This window comes from Crotalus tigris, unplaced genomic scaffold (genome assembly GCF_016545835.1).
Source record: "Crotalus tigris isolate CLP2741 ecotype Arizona unplaced genomic scaffold, ASM1654583v1 scf7180000019364.2947544272:3078424, whole genome shotgun sequence".
NCBI lineage: Eukaryota > Metazoa > Chordata > Lepidosauria > Squamata > Viperidae > Crotalus > Crotalus tigris.
Window position 1 is genome coordinate 1,181,264 of NW_024097500.1, and position 15,651 is coordinate 1,196,914.

Consider the following 15,651-nt stretch of genomic DNA (forward strand, 5'->3'; position numbering starts at 1 on the left):
GGGAAAACAAAGTGCTTGATTATTTGACAAATGTTTATTAAAAGGCTCTTGTGACTATAGAGCAGTAGTTCTCAACCTTTTTAATGCTGCGACCCCCAACTGGTCGTAAGTCGAGGACTACTCAACCGGTCGTAAGTCGAGGACTACTTAACTGGTGCAGCACCGTTTGCAGAATGGGACTTTTGGCGGGCTCAGCAGGGCAGAGACAGCCTGGACAATTCCTATTGGCTTTTGAAAGCCAATAATTAGACCAGCGGTTCTCAACCTATGGGTCGTGACCCCATTCGGGGTCGATCGACCATTTTTCAGGGGTCGCCAAAGGTGGCGATCCGCCATTTTTCGTGGCGCTGTGCACGCGCGCCGCACACGGGGGCGCCACCGCGCATGTGCGCCGTGCACGGGGCGCCACCGCGCATGCGTGTCGCGCATGGCGGCGCTGTGCACACACGTCGCGCATGGGGACCGTCGTGCATGCGCATTGTGCATGGGGGCCGTCGTGCATGCGCATTGCGCATGGGGGCCGTCGTGCATGCGCATTGCGCATGGGGGCCCCGCCCCCATGCGCGCGGCGGCGCGCATGCGCAGAACATTTGTGTGACGGTGGTCGCCGTCACACAAACGTTGAGAAGCACTGAATTAGACTCTATTCAAGAGAGTCTATTCTATTGGCTTTCAAAAGCCAATAGAATAAAAGGGAGTAGCACAGCTAAGGAAAAGGGGGAAAAAATAGCGGACTGCGTTGTTTGGCGATCCCCATGAAATGGTCGTTCGACCCCAAATGGGGTCCCGACCCACAGGTTGAGAACCACTGCTATAGAGGGAAGGGATCTTGGAGATCTAGTCCAACCCCCTGCTCACTCCAAATGGGGCTTCCACAAAGACGAGGTGGTCAATTTATTTTCCAAAGCACCAGAAGGCAAGACAAGAAACAGTGAATGGAAACTAATCAAGGAGAGAAGCAACCTGGAATTAAGGGCAACTTAATTCCAGCCACGCCTTTCTAGCCATTTCCACGCCACTGCCAAAGCCCTCGTTTTGTTCCCTCCGCTGGAAAGGTTTGTCCCCAGCCATGCCACACACCTCTCCCACCCTCTTTCCATTTCTCCTTTTCAAACTTGCCTTTCCAGCCCACTGGCTGGTCTGTAGACATGCTCAAAGCCATGGTTCACCCTGAGATAGAATAGATTTATTAGCAAGAGGTAATCAGGAAACATATATTTTTACAAAAAAATGGAAATTTTCTTTTCCAAATAAGCTGCAGGTTGAAATATTTCAGGTCTTGAAAGACAATTCTCATACCAGAGGGTATTGCTTACAGCAAATGGTTTCTGAATTTAGTTCCCATAGAGCATGCCTGCTACTCAAAAATTCACTTGGGTTTATACACTGTACACTGTAAAAAATACATGATAATATTCACAGAATAAGCACTACATTACTATATTCCTGCTAGCAAGTGGTTAGACAGGATTACAGTATATGTAATAAAAACACCTGGCCATTTCCCCCTCTAATTGTACACCATGTTACTAAGACATGTCACTATGTCTACAACGAAGCATACAGACAGAAGCGCCAAAGTGGGGGATGCAGCAGAAATGCTCAAAGGGACAGAGGGCCTTTCCCTCTCAGGGCCTAAGGCAGGAAATCCAAATGGCCTTCACGCCCCCCCTCCACCCCAGGGCTGCCATATGAGGCCCAGAACCCGAGCTTTTTTGCACAAGCCAACCGGCCCCAGGAACTTCGGAGAGGGCCCCCAAAGAGATGTATCCCCAATACGGACGGGAGGTGTGGACCAGCTTCAGGCTCCTTCCAAGCCAACCACGGGTGCCTCCTGCCTGTGTCTCCTGCCACCCTGCCTGCCTTGGGCAGTGAAGAGAACACAACGATCCTGGGAAAATGGATCCCATCAAAGCTGCTCTGGAAAAGCTGAAGAATGTCCAGAGTAGCTCAGGTGGCGGCTGAGTTTTCCACACTACAGGGGCATCAGGGCCAAAGTAAGTTGGGGCTCCAGGGCAAGTGAGGTGCCTGGCCCCCAGCACCCCGTCTTGAATCCCTCCAGTCCGGTTGCCCCCAAAGAGTCAACAGAGAAGAAAATTGGTTTGATCAAAATCAAGCCTGCTCGTTGACAGTGCAAAGAATGAGTAGTGGGGGGGAGAGAGGGGGGAGGAAAGGCGGTGGGAGGAAGTCAAGAAACAGAGAGGAGAGGCAAGACACATCTCTGGGTGCCGGGCTGGTGGCTGCAGCTGCTGTGTTCTTAGGTGGGGAGCTTTGGCTCTATCTTTAGAGACGCATCATAGAGACTCTCTTCATCCATCACAAACGACTGATCTAGGAGGTACTCAGTGACCTGGAAGAGAGAGAAGAGCAGGGGCAGAAGAGGCCAGGGAGCCCAGGGGGGCATCTGCCCCAGGGCCAGTCAGTGGGGAGAGGGAAGACTGGGCCAAGAGGGTTTCCCCCAGAGCATCCTCCCTGGGCGCCAGTTGCTGAGCAGCAGGAAATGGGGGCCTGAGACAGGGGTCTCTCGGGCATGTTGGGAGAGGAGAGGAGAGGAGCCACACTGGAGAGGCAACGTCCTTCACCCCACCCTTTTCAGGAAAGAAGCTGCAGGAGGAAAGCTGAGACTTTGCTGGCAGCCAGCTGGGCTGGAGGCTTGCCTGCTTGTGTGTCACTGAAGGACCCCCGTGTCTAAAGCAGGACTCTGCACCCCCCAGACAGCTTCTCTTCCAGGACAGGCCATCCCGAGAGTTCAGGGTCAGCCTGTGCCCCAGTAGCACAAAGCCCTGCCTCTTCCCTGGGGCCAAGAGGCTCCCCCCAGATGACGGTCTTGTCCCCCCACCCCACCCCGGCCCCCTCCTTGCGCAGGGAGCTGAGCAGCCGCAGGATCCTACCTTGGCCTGATGCTCGATCTTGTAAGCCGTCTGCTGAAACTGCCGGATCTCTCGGATGATGTGGGAGATCTGCAGGGAGAGAGGAAAGAGGCCCCTGTGCCCAACGGTTGCCAAACAGCAGGCGATGCTCCCAGGGAGAAGGGCTGGGCTGGGAAAGCATCGGCCCCGTGCTGGGGGTGTTCTGGCCGAGTCAGGCAGGCCCCTGCCAGGGAGCTCACCATCCTCATTTTGGAGAAGTTCACCAGGCCGTCCTCGGTGTAATTGGGAGTGCCCTCTTCAATGAACGCCAGGTCCGTGAGGTACATGCCCAGGTAAGGGACGCAAGGAGGGTCACAACTGAGAGGCAGAAAAGAGAAATTCAGCTGGCAGGATAAATGCAACAGGGCTGCCTGGTGGTTCTGCCAGGCACCGGCTGCCCGGGCTGGGCAAGGGCCTCCTGGCCTCCAACCCGCAGGCGGGAGCAGCAGAGGCAACTTACTTTTTCAGAGCTTCCCTCAAGTTTTTAAACCGTCCTTCTGAAGATACCAGCCGCTGCAGCTTGTCGATCACAGCTTTGGTCTGGGAAGAAGGGAAAGAATTAGAGGAGCCCAAGGGGGAAGGTAGCCTGGGCCGAAGCGGCCATTGGGCCCCCCGCCTGGCTCCCAGGTGGGCAGAGAAGCCCCGGGGGCCTCAGAGCCGGAACTGCCAGATGGAAATGGAGATGGGGGGCTAAGCCTTAGAGCCCCTGGTGGCCCTGCAGAGCCTGATGATCAAACATCATCCAATGCTACCTAGCATTGAAGTGCACTGATGAGGTTACCTATTCAGGTAATGAAACATCTGCAAGCAAGCAACCCAGCTTGGAGAGCGCCAAGGACCCACAATCAAAGAATCAGTCCAGGAAGCGGAAGAATTAAGGGAGAAAGTGCAATGGCTAACAGATTCATTCATTAGAGGTCAAAGAAACAGTCCCCTCCTTCTGGGTCTGAGTCCCGAGTGCGCAGCTTTGGCAGTGGGCTCCTTAAGCACTCACCGGCTTTGACACCTTCATCCATGTCTTCTTCAGGCGGAAGATGGCACTGCGGTTGAAGGCCGAGGTGATCTCCAGAACGGCATTGTAGTTGTGCAGACACCGGCAAATGTCAGCCACGGCCACCCACTTCTCGATTGTGCTCACCCGGGCAGCCATGTCCTCACTGCAGAGGATCTCAGAGGCGATCAGGTTGCTGATCTGCAGGGGTCATCAGGGAGGGGGGGTGGACATTACAGCCCCTGAAGTGTTTGTGTGCACCCCCAAATGATGAGAAAAGCCTCTTGCCTCCACGGAGAAGGGGGGGGAACCGAGGGAAGCTCAACCAGGTGCTGGTGGGCAAGGCTGCCCCACATCATCCTGCTCAGAGCAGAAGGGAGACCCCCAGTTCCAGGCAGTGTTCCAGCATCCATTAGGGCTCAATTACTCTCAGCAACTTTATCCTTCCAAAACTGAGTTTAACATCACCTTCCTGGCTTGGTTATGAAGTGCCCAAATACGTGCAATAAAATGACACTTGAAAATGATCTGTGAAAATCTGGGCACAACCATGCAACTGTCTGCCACCTGGCCGAGAACAACCTTGACTGTTATGCAAATTGCTGAATGGAGTGTGCAGGAAGTTCAAAGGTCAATCTAAGAAAATGGGGCTTCCCAATAGAAGACCCCGTGATTGAAGGCAGAGAAAGCGATTCCCCTCAGACGGGCTGCTGTGCCTGGGAGATCCTTCAGCGCAGGTGGAGGGAGACGTCATGCTGACGAGAGAAAATGCTGGGCCTGGTAGTAGGCGAAGGGCATTTAGATTTAATCTGATTTATTTATATACTAAACAGCAGTCTAAACTGTCACCCAGCATATTCACAGCCAGTTATTCAAAAGAGCTCCTGGACTGCAATGCTCTTAAATTTATCTGGGCCCTTTGGGGGATCATCCCGAAAGGAAAGATTGCTTTTTGTAGCACTGTCCTCTCCAAAGGAAGAAAGAATTCTCTGGCCAGGAAAGGACCAGCCTTTCCACGCATCTTTCACACCCTCAGAATAGAACATTGATAGTTGTCCAGAGGAGCTGCCCTCTAAGGAGTCCCCCCAACGCAGTGGTGGTGGTGGTGGAGGAGGAGGACTTTTGTAAACAATGCTGAACAAGAGGGACTTTTAAAAAACCTGGGCAGACAGGCAGTTGAACATGGGAAGCCCAGTGCCTTTCAACTCTCATTCCAGCAGGCTGGAATATTTTCCCCTGGAAAAGGAGCCCAGTTCTACCCATTAGGATGAGGTCAGTCTGGACAAGCAAGAGGAACAAGAGTCCCTGTTACTGCATGTTCTGCACAAGGGCAAAGTCTGTGTCCTGAATTCTGAGCTGCCCTTGCAGGGACCCACAGCCGTGGCACTCACATCATTGAAGTGCTTTGTGTTCATCAGGATATAGGGCGTTCGCTCGTTCTTTTCCACCTTCATCCATCCTTGTCCAAAGAATTCTCTGAAAACAAGAGGTCTCAGGGTGAGCTGGGCCCTCCAGAATTTCTCCCTGCCTAGCCCACCCTGTCCTGCACAGGAAGTACTTGAGGAAAGGCCCTCCTCTTAAGGTCTTTGCAAGTGGAGGGGGGGGAAGCAGACTTACTCCCACAAGCCCCGTGGATGTGATGGGGGTAACGGTTGTCTAGGAAAGGGTGTGTCTACGACACATTCATCTTCATCTTTGTTTAGACCTGTATTTGCAACATCAGCCACAGGAGCCCCCTGGCTGAATGCAATTCCACATTCTTCAGCTTGGCTGCACTTCCACATACTCACTCATAGGGTATTGTTTTGAAGACCAGGTGATCCAATAAGGTGAGCTGCTCAGCTATTTCTAAAGCCGAGTGATTTTCAAAGGGTTCAGCCTTGACCCCCATAGCCTGCAATGGGAAAAGAAGGGCTGCTTGGACAGGGGTCCCCAAATGAAGGCGAAGCAAAAGAATACGCTGGGCCAGAGGGAGGCGGATCCTGTCGGACGCAGCCTCTTCCTGTTCTTGGGGAGGGAAGGGGTTATGCCAGGCCAGGACTTCCTGGCAGGACACCCCAGTGCACAGGCAGCAGCTGCAACCACACGTCTTCACCTCCCAGAACACCCCAGACCATACATGAAGGAAGCAGCACCAGGTATTCACTGAGGGGTGTGGGGGGGGGGAGTGGATTAAGAGGTGAAATGCACGCTGTGTCCAGGAGAACTCTCCACCCCAAAAGCCCTTCCCCCCCAGCTGCCTTTATCCTGGCAGGCTAGCAGGGGCATATTGGGGCAGGAAGGAGGAGGAAGGGAGTGCCCATCTGACCTGCCCCCTTAACCACTCCCTGACGGCTGAGACCCCTGCCCAGTTAGCCTTGAGTAATTTGCAAAAATAATAAAGACAGGACATAACTAACTAACTAACTAACCAACCAACCAACCAACCAGCCCAGGCTTCTTTGTGACCCACTTGGGGACCCAGAAAACATTACCATTTGCAGGATCTCTTCCAGGGTGATCTGGTTGTCTCCGGGGTCATCCTGGGTCAGGGTCCTGGCAGACAAGTAGAAATGGAGAATTGCAGCAGTGAGTTTCCAGTGGCAACGGCTGGGAGTTAATGGCTTCAGCGTATTCTGGGGAGGGCCTGTGTGGAAGCCGAGGGTTTCTCTGGCTCTCAGCTTCTCCTTCCAGTGCCTCAGGGGACAGAGATCACGGGAGTCTGTTCCCTCAAAGCAAAGGAAGATGAAGCCGCCTCAAAAAACTTCTCCTTTGCATCAGAAAGTCAGGCCACGGGAGCAGCCGCTTGTCCTGAGCTAACGGCCCAAAGCACTCGCAGCCATCCGGGTCCCACCCAGTCCCGTCCCCGGCTTGGATTAGGACCCCCATCTCTGGCAAGAGTGAGATGACAACTCTGCGTTTTGTGACCCGCGTGACTTGCCTTATGATGTTGCCGGCGGCTTTTCTCTCTTGAGTCAGGAGTTCTGGGTCGTGTATCACTTCCTCCAGAAAGCTGATCACTTTATACTTGAGTTCCTCGTTGGTTTCAAAGTCCTATCAAAGAGATATTTTCCACAAGCCACAATGAGGCCAGCTGGCCAGGCAAGCACAGCCCCCTTCAGCCCAGGGCTCCGGAGCTTTCTTTGCCGGCCGGGCCGTACCTGGGCATGTTTGGAGACCCAGTGCCTCAGGACGTTCAACACCCGGTTGGTTGCCGCCCTCCTGATCACGAACTCTTTGTCACTGTTCCTTTGGTCAGAAGGGAAGCCTGCAGGGCGAGAGAGAGTCAGCCTGGAAACCCACCCAAGAGCCAGGCTCTATGGGACCCAGGCAGGATGAGCAAGGGGCCTGTAGTGGCCTGCCTGACCCTGCCCTGGAAGATGGCCCCAGCCGTTGCCTTGCCTCCTCCTGCAGGCAGCAGCTCTTCCAAGGCTCCCTGGAAGGTCTGCGGGGCCCGGGAAAGGGAGGAACCGCCCGGCCCAGAGGACCCTTCCTCTTCTCCCACCTGGGCTGGCCAACGACATTCTGCGGTACTTCTCCTTGGTCGGGGTACCCTCGTTGGCTCCGGCAGTGGCAATGGCGAACGCAGAAGCGGCCGAGAGAGCGCTGCTGCGGCTGTTCTCCAACTCTCGGCAAGAACTCATCACCATTCCATTGTTGTAGGAGAACAAAGGGAACTCTGCAAGGGGTGGGGTTGGGGGCAGGCAGTTCAGGAGGACTGATCCCGTCCAGCAAGTCCCTCCCCTGGGCTTCCCCCGAGAGGACCAGAAGGCCTGTCCGCTTGGGAAAACAGCAGCGCACAAGGGCTAATGCTGACCCTTTGCACCCCCACAGAGGCCAGGACCAGCATCACCCACAGATGCTCCCTGCTGTGGTGCACTAGAACACCCCAGAGTGGTCTCCTGCCAAGAGTGCAGATGGCTTCTCTTGGCCATCTCCCCCTTCCCCAGAGTGAGTTTACCTGAAGAGTTCTTGCCTCTGACCAGTTTTGGTGTGGTTGGAGACTTGGTGGGTGATGCCTCTGGGTCTGCCTCCTCACTCTGGGCTGCCTCAAAGGCAGAATCTTCTCGGGGAGACTCTTCGGAGCCTGGCAAAAGAAGCAGCTTTATGACCTTTCTCCGAAATGTTGTGGGAGAAGGGGAGGAGGAGGAGGAGGAGGCGGCGGCTTTGAAGGTGGCTGAAGGTTCCATACCTGTCAGCCCCTCTCTGCTTTTAACAGATTCACCCAAGTGTGGGGGATAGAAGCCACTCGCTTGGGTCTGTCAGATTTCTTCATCCAAAATTAATCCAATGCAGAAAACAGCGCCAAGAATCCAAAGCTGTGCGATGCCCAGGCCTGCACTGGAGAAGGTGGCCCCAAACCTCTTCCCAGGCTGGCCCGTCTCCTGAGATTTTGCGGGGGGGGGGGGCGTGAAGTCTCACTGCCACGTCTACCCGCCCACCTGGCACCTTTCCACTAACTCTGATGTGTGAGATAACTCCTCCCCCTGAGCTGCTCTGGAGCTCCCGGACGGTCAGAGCGCAGAAGCAGAAACCGTCCCTTGGGGCTTCCTCCACGTGGCTCCTGACCACCTTTTGCTCCTCCCTGCCAGAAGACACTCACCTGTCTTGCTCAGAAGTGCTTCCTCTGCCTTTTCTGTGCTCCCTTCTCCCTCATCGGATATTTTATTGGAGTAGCTGCTGGACACGTAAAGCTTGTTGATGTCCAGGGTGGTTTTGCTGAACGGCGACATGGTGGAGGAATACATGCTTGCATAACCGTTGGAAGAGCAGCTCAGGGCGGCCAGCTCCAGGGCCTTCCCTCCTGTGATAATGGGAATGTTCAAGGACAACTTTCTTCTCCGGCTTGGTGAGGATGACTTGGTGATGGACAGGGGGGGAGGGGAGGAAAACTTCCGGTTGGCACGTGGAGACTTGGGTGGTTCTCCGTAGAGGAGTTTCGTGTTCTGGCTGCTGGCAAACAAAAGTTCCAGGGACCTGGCAGAAGATATCCAGGGACAAAGCTATCACGGGAGCGTCTCCTTCCTCCTCTACATTGCAAAGCCTATAAAATGTCCCTTAGACCAGAATAAAGCTCATCTCTCCCTCCCTCTCCCCTCCATTTCTTTCTCTCTCATTGCTTTAGGATTTCTAGGCAAAGAGGCATTTCAGGTGCCCCCACCTGGGTTCTGCAGCCCACCTCATTTCCCTATTTTGAGCTTCACCTACGTGGCTGACAAAGGCTCACCTAGCAGGAATTGCACTGATTGGTTTCTTGTAGATGGTGATCAGCTTGTCCAACACAGTCATAGCTGTGGTGAAGACCCGGTAAGAGTGCAGGAAGGTGTTGAGAAAGTCAATGCTGAGGAATCTCAGGTCTGTCAGTCTTTCCAGGAGACGCCCCACGCTGGCATAGCGGATCTGGAGGACCTTGCAGGAGTTCATGGTCTTGCTGAACCGAATGTCAACGTCGTCACAGTACAGGCTGGTATCCGACCTGGAGAATTGAGAGGGACGGAGGGATGAAGCACAGAAAGTCAGGCTCATCTGTGGTAATTGTATCTTTTCAGGCAGCCAGGAGCTCGTCAGTATCTCTCTGGCCTGAACCTCCGAGGGCTGGAGAGGAAGCTGGCTGGGATGCTGTGGCTCAGCAACCTCAGCATTCAGAAGAGGTTGCCGCCATTTTGAAATGAGTCCATGCTATTTTCTATTACAGAAAATCCCAAAGTGATTTACAATATTATTAAATAATAGATAACAATCCAGATATAGTTAATTCATTTATTTCTTTTAAATTGCATTTACTTGCTAGTGGAATTGATATAATTTCAAGTGACCTCCAGCTCTGTTATTCTAAAAGACTTTTGGCTCCAGCCAAAACATCCCGTCTAGTTTTCAATTCTCAGAAGTTCAGGGCAGTGAGACACCAGCGACCATCTCCATTGCCTGAAAAGATATATGCACCACAGGTGAGCCCAATTGTGCAGTTTTTGCCCTGTCCTCGCACAGCTCTGGAGCACTGTCCACGCTGTGCTATTCAATACACAGCACTTGACCCAGAATAAATTGTGATACCAACTCCCCGTGTTATCGATGGCTTTGCTGGTAGGAAGCCTTTCTAAATTAGGGGTAGCACTAAAAATGCCCCCAGCAATTCTGGACAAACACAACTGCATTCCTTACTTGATCATCTGCGGAACAGAAACTTTTGAATTTTCCTCAAAGGCGTTCATCATGAGGCCGTTGCATCGGATGTTGTCTACACACTGAAACAGGGAAAAGAGGTTTCAGGAAGCAGGACTGATGGGAAAGGAAGCAGTTGTGCTCTGCTAGTTTTTCCAATGGATCTTTGGGAGACGTGTGTGTCTCTTGTAGATATTGGCTCGTTTGGCAACTCTTTCCTCTTCCAAATGTGATTATTCATCTTTGATTTAGTCCAGGGATGCCTTGCATGTTGAAAAACAGTGAAGGATTCTTCTACAGCCCCAGGTCCTAATATCCCCAATGCTGCCTGGCCAGAAAGTGTTGGTTCTTCATGGTGAAACTGTTCTTACCTGGCTGATATCGCTGGTCCATGCAGCCTTTTCTTGCCTGGATGATGCCACCAGGATAATGGTGTAGGGGGCACTGTCTTTAGGTTCCACCACGATCTTGAAGTCAAGGTGCTCCGTATCTTGCCCAGATCCTTTTTCTTTTATTTGAGGAAGGAGAGAAACAATTTAAGAAGATGACCATGGGAAGAGAGAGAATGGGGGTAAGTGAAAGGAAGGGAACAAGCTGGGCTGGGCCTTTAGCCTCCAGCTTGCGCAGCAGGATGTTCATTTTGGTGCAAAATCCTTTTCACCTGCTTAGGGGCTGGGAGGGCAGCTCTTTCAATGCGCAGCAGCCACCCTTTTACGGCTTCTGGTGCAAGAATGAAAGAGTGTGATAGCAGAAACTGCAGGAGTATCTTGGAGTCCTAGTGGACAATCACTTAAAATATGAGCCAACAGGGGGCAGCAGCCGCCCAAAAAAAACTATGCAATCTTTGGCTGCATTAACAGAGGGATCTAATTAAGATCATATGAAGTGTTAATACCACTTTATAAAACCTTGGCAAGACCACACTTGGAATATTGCATCCAGTTTTGATCACCGTGATTTAAAAAATTTTGAGACTCTGGAAAGAGGGCAGAGAAGAGCAACAAAGATAATCGGGACTGGAGGCTAAAACAGTTACAGGAATTGGGTATGGCTAGGTTTGTGAAAAGAAGGCGTGGGAATGACATGATAGCACTGTTTCAATATTTGGGGGGCTGCCACAAAGAAGAGGGGGTTGACCTATTTTCCAAAGCACCAGAAGGCAAGACAAGAAACAATGGATGGAAAATAATCAAGGAGCAAAGCAACCTGGAATTAAGGAGAAATTTCCTGACAGTGAGAACAATTAACTAGTGGAACAGCTTCGCTCCAGAAGTTGTTGGTGCTCCATCACTGGAGGCTTTTAAGACGAGATTGGACAGCCACTTGTCTGAAATGGTACAGTGTCTCCTGCTTGAGCAGGGGGTTGGACTAGAAGACTTCCAGGTCCCTTCCAACTCTGCTATTCTGAGAGGGATGGATGAGGCAGCTGGTGCTCGGCGGAAGGGAGCAGGGGAGAAATATTCCCCTCCTCTCCGCAGCAGCCCCAGGCTTGTGTTTTGCTTCTGAGATCAGCTCCCTGTGTCATGAACTGAGGCATTCTTTGAAGTGAGAAACCCCATTAAAAGCCTTCATTTAGCAATGGGAAACGCCAGTGAAGGCTGTCGATCTTCTCTTAGAGCTGCCTGCTGCGCTTTCCCTGGCTGCCTGCTCTATAGGTTTGGGGGCCTCTCGTGGCCTGGATCACACCTCTTCTGCTTGGACAGGGGAGTCTCTGAAGTCCCTACTCCCAGGTATGCTCATCCCAAGCGTCCATGGAGGAGAGAGTGTATAAGTGCCCTAAACAGACCTGGCTTATGGGGGGGACAGGGAATCCCAGGGCTACGAAGGACAGCAGGGAGCCAGGAAAGAGCAGCGGGGGGGGGGTGTGCTGCTTAAGGGTCAAATGCCAGCTGGGCTGGGTGGACAAGCTGTGCGCCAGGTGGGGCAGGTGGGAGAGTGGGGCTGCTCCAGGGATACATACGGTCCTCATCCGTGCTTTCCGTATCTTCCACCAGCGTGCAGTCAATAAGTGAAATCACCCCGCCATTCTGGAGAAAGCACAGGGGAGGCCTTTCGTGAGACCTCTCGTATCACCACTGTTCCCTGATCCTCCTGCGACTGTCTCCTCCACCCAACAGGAGAGAAGTGCTCATTCCCCCTCCACCAGGCGCACTCGGCATCCTGTTGCCATACATGTACCCTACAGTCAAGTCAGTGTGGGGGGGGTCCCCCTCACTGTGCAGTAGCTGCTGTAGAAATTGTGTGGCCTTCAGTATGTGAGGTTGCAGATCAATGCCCCCCCCCAGATACACTGCTTGATGCTCTGCCCCTCTCACCTTCGTCAAGTGCAGCTTCCCTCCGGAGCCGCGGGTGCAAATGATGAGGTGCTTGGAGAAGAGGAAGCACTGCCTCTCCCCCTCCTTCCTCAGGGACAGGGAGCCCAGCCGTCCACGCGTCACCTTCCCCTTCTCAGACATCGGCACTTGGATGAGGGACCCTGTGGGAGAAGAGGCACTGCCATCACAGCCCTTGGCCCCGGGGACACCGGCTCTTCTCCAGCAGCGCATAAAGACAGCAGACCAGGGTGGCAGCCTGGGGTGGGGACCCTCTGCAGCCCAAACCCCTGCTCAGGGGTTTCCAGAGGGGGTCTGCAGGGATGGAGCTGAGAAGAACGGGACTGAAAACCTCCCAGGTCTGCAGCAGCAGCAGCAGCAGCTTCCTATCAGAGGAAAGCTATAGTATCCCTAACATAGCCTTGGGGAGCCTATTCCCAGTGATTCATCCTTTCAGGGTCATCCATGGGCATGGTTACAGGCAGCCCATGAAAGGAACTGGGCCATTCCTCGATGGCCGAGGCAGCTTTTTCACTTTAATAACTCTTGTCCTGAATCTCCCAGCCTTGAACTTCTCTGGACAAGCCCCGGAGCTATCTGAGAAAGAGGAGCTGCTGAGCCCACTCAGGGCTCCCTCCGGGGCTGCCCTTTCCTGGAGGATCTCCAGCTCTTAGGTCTGGAGGCCAGAAGGCTCGTGGGCTACCTTGTCTCACGAAGGTCTGGCTGGTGTCCAGGAGGATTTCACAGCCTTCAGTGATCATCCGTTCGATTGCCAAGTTCTTCCGAATGTTCTCTGTTTCACTCACTTCATCGTGCATTATCCTACGCAGGAAGAGACCAGTCAGCCTGAAACCAGGACTTTTCTTGCTGGACGGTCAACTCGAAAAGGCCTCTGAAGGTGGTTTTTATACATGGCAGCTGCAGCGAGATTACTTTGTGCCAAAAACGGAAAGACTAAAATGCTCCCAAGGGAGGAAGGCTGGTGAAGTTGGCAGAATGGCAGAGATGGCAAAACTGACTTGTTTGATCAGGGAAAAGACAACAGTGACATTTGTCAAAGATTGGAAATATTTTATGGAATGCTTTTTGCTGAAAGCAGAAAGAATGAACCTGGGATTTGATTATTAGAAAGGGTAGAAAATGGAAAGAAGGGATAATTTTTAGAGTGAGAGGACAAAATATAAATGCTGGCTCAGGAATTCTGGGAGTTGAAGTCCACGAGTCATAAAAGAGCCAAGGTTGCCTAGCCCTGCCCTAGGGGAAAAGCTGGCAGCCCATCCGGGCACTCGCCTCAAAGAGAAACCTGGGGGGCCACGGGGGCCACTCTGGGAGGGCCCAGAGATGAAGGGCAAGCAGGAGCTATCAGCTGTTTGAGGGAGCTGAGCTTCAGCTTTGCCTGCTGATAATGGGGGCCTGATAAAAATAAGCGCCTCTGAAGTCCTCCAGAGAGCATTTTCTCTCCCTGACAGGCATTTGGGAAGAAGCGTCTCTGCAATTCTAAAATAACATATGTTGCCTTGTCATTATCTGCTTCACACATCCTGTACTCTGTGTTTCTGCTTAAGTGCAGATGGCTGCTTATTCTTCCCAAAGTGATAATTATACAAAAATGTGAGAAATTTGGCATTTTTTTTAAAGATGATGAAGATCTTCATATTGTGGGGAGACCATTTCTCGGATCAGCTTCACCAGCCTTGTGCCCCCCCCCCAGCTACAATGACTTTTTGTTCCTGGAAGACCAGTGCCTGCTAGTTATGGGCACTGTAGTCCAACCCATCTGGAGAGAATCAGTCAGGAGACGGCTCTTGAACGACTGCTATTGCATTGGTGTGCATAAAACTCCCTCAGAAAGATCAGCACCAAAACTCTGGGCCGTGTAAACGGTTTCAGAGTCGGAGGGCAGAGCACCAATCCTTCCCTGACTGGAGCTCAAATGGATCCTCGTGCCATAAAAGCCTCATTGAGAGGCTGCTTCACCAAGCAGAATCTCCCCCAGCTTTCCTTGTGCAGCTGAGGAAAGTGGGACCGAAGGGGACATGAATCAGGAGGGCTTTCTCTGAAAAAGGCCCCCAGTGATGGGTACCAAGGGGGCCCTGGGTGCAAGGGGGCCTGCTGCCCGCATTCTGCTGCCCCCTCCCCACGAGGCAGCCATCAGCCCCTCTGACCTGGAGAGTTCCTCCAACTTGGACTTGGCGTAGTCCAGGCTGTTCCTCTCGACGTGCTCGTGGGGCGTGTGGGCCAGCAGCTCATGCAGGGTCAGGATGTATCTGGGGATCTGGTGGAGACACAAGAGAGAAGAGAACCAGGGACTGAGTTGGTGCTTTGGCTTGCCCAGGCAAGGCCCCCCAAGCTTCAGAGGGTTGTGCCCCAGTTCGACCGAGGCATTTGTGTCCAGCCTTCAGTTTGGCATTTCCAGGACACCTTACAATGACCCAAAATGGGGCTTTCTCCAGGGGCGCATCATGTTAGTGCCTAAGCTGACCTGGTGCCCCACAGCTTCACCTGAAACATGGGGTAGGTCAGGAAAGTCTCCAGCGTCCGCTCCTCGCAGTCAGGCTTGGCCTCGTAGTGCTTCAAGAGCTTATCGAAATCCCGGTTCTGCTTGCAGTGGGCCAGGATCTGCAGGCTGTACTGGTGGTTCCGAACAAACTCCTGGTAGATGTTGAGCATTGGCAGGAGGATGTCGAAGAGATCCGCTGTGGGCAAAGGCAGGTGGGCAGTGAGCGGCTGAGGGGGGAGAGGCAGGTCCAGGCAGGCGGCAGAGTCCCACTGCTGGGGGAAACTCCATGGCAGGGCAGAGGGCTCGGCCATTGCATTCTGGGGGGGGAAGACCTGCAAAGGAGCCTTCAGGTGCTCCCCAATACTCCTGCTGAAATACTGTGATGGGTGGATGATAACCTGGGCACAAAATTGTGGGGAGGGGGCAGCCACATTGCTTATCACATGGGCATATTCAAAGTCTGGATTGACATTTGGCAGGGATCAGCTCAGGTGCAGCCCAGACAGGCACGAGGGAGCTCAGCCAGGAGAGTGGTGAACTTCATGTCGGCATCTGAGCCAAGGACGAATAGAAAGGGCTTGGACTCAGCAGTGGCAAACAGGTAGTTGCCTGTGTGTGTAGTTGCCCAAGTAGCTGAATAAAAGGTGCAGGTAGCCCCAGGTCTGGGGGCAAATCTAAGCTCTGAAAAGTACAACAGATCTTGGCTGCACCTCTGACTGGAGGCAGGAAGAATCTCCTTCCCAAACCAGGGGATACTCAGAATACTCAGTTTGCCTGGAATGGCAGCCTGGCACCCCC

At 53.1% G+C, this 15,651-nt stretch overlaps 1 protein-coding gene across 1 annotated transcript in view; it reads right to left on the reverse strand.

Annotated features, from left to right (window-relative positions):
* Window positions 1-1,164: 1,164 nt before the first annotated feature.
* The window catches only part of RASGRF1 (Ras protein specific guanine nucleotide releasing factor 1), a 30,152-nt gene continuing 15,665 nt past the window's right edge, over window positions 1,165-15,651 (reverse strand). Inside the window, exons 7-27 of the mRNA XM_039361988.1 lie at window positions 14,856-15,049; window positions 14,519-14,628; window positions 13,057-13,175; window positions 12,357-12,517; window positions 12,002-12,068; window positions 10,413-10,549; window positions 10,042-10,124; window positions 9,107-9,355; window positions 8,483-8,856; window positions 7,841-7,966; window positions 7,385-7,558; window positions 7,041-7,147; window positions 6,821-6,933; window positions 6,375-6,435; window positions 5,691-5,794; window positions 5,292-5,376; window positions 3,904-4,101; window positions 3,370-3,449; window positions 3,110-3,227; window positions 2,892-2,960; window positions 1,165-2,350 (exon numbers count right to left, since the gene is read on the reverse strand). Of these exons, the coding sequence (XP_039217922.1) occupies window positions 2,258-2,350; window positions 2,892-2,960; window positions 3,110-3,227; window positions 3,370-3,449; window positions 3,904-4,101; window positions 5,292-5,376; window positions 5,691-5,794; window positions 6,375-6,435; window positions 6,821-6,933; window positions 7,041-7,147; window positions 7,385-7,558; window positions 7,841-7,966; window positions 8,483-8,856; window positions 9,107-9,355; window positions 10,042-10,124; window positions 10,413-10,549; window positions 12,002-12,068; window positions 12,357-12,517; window positions 13,057-13,175; window positions 14,519-14,628; window positions 14,856-15,049 (2,822 nt within the window). The 3' untranslated portion in view covers window positions 1,165-2,257. The remainder of the gene's footprint in view (window positions 2,351-2,891; window positions 2,961-3,109; window positions 3,228-3,369; window positions 3,450-3,903; window positions 4,102-5,291; window positions 5,377-5,690; window positions 5,795-6,374; window positions 6,436-6,820; window positions 6,934-7,040; window positions 7,148-7,384; window positions 7,559-7,840; window positions 7,967-8,482; window positions 8,857-9,106; window positions 9,356-10,041; window positions 10,125-10,412; window positions 10,550-12,001; window positions 12,069-12,356; window positions 12,518-13,056; window positions 13,176-14,518; window positions 14,629-14,855; window positions 15,050-15,651) is intronic.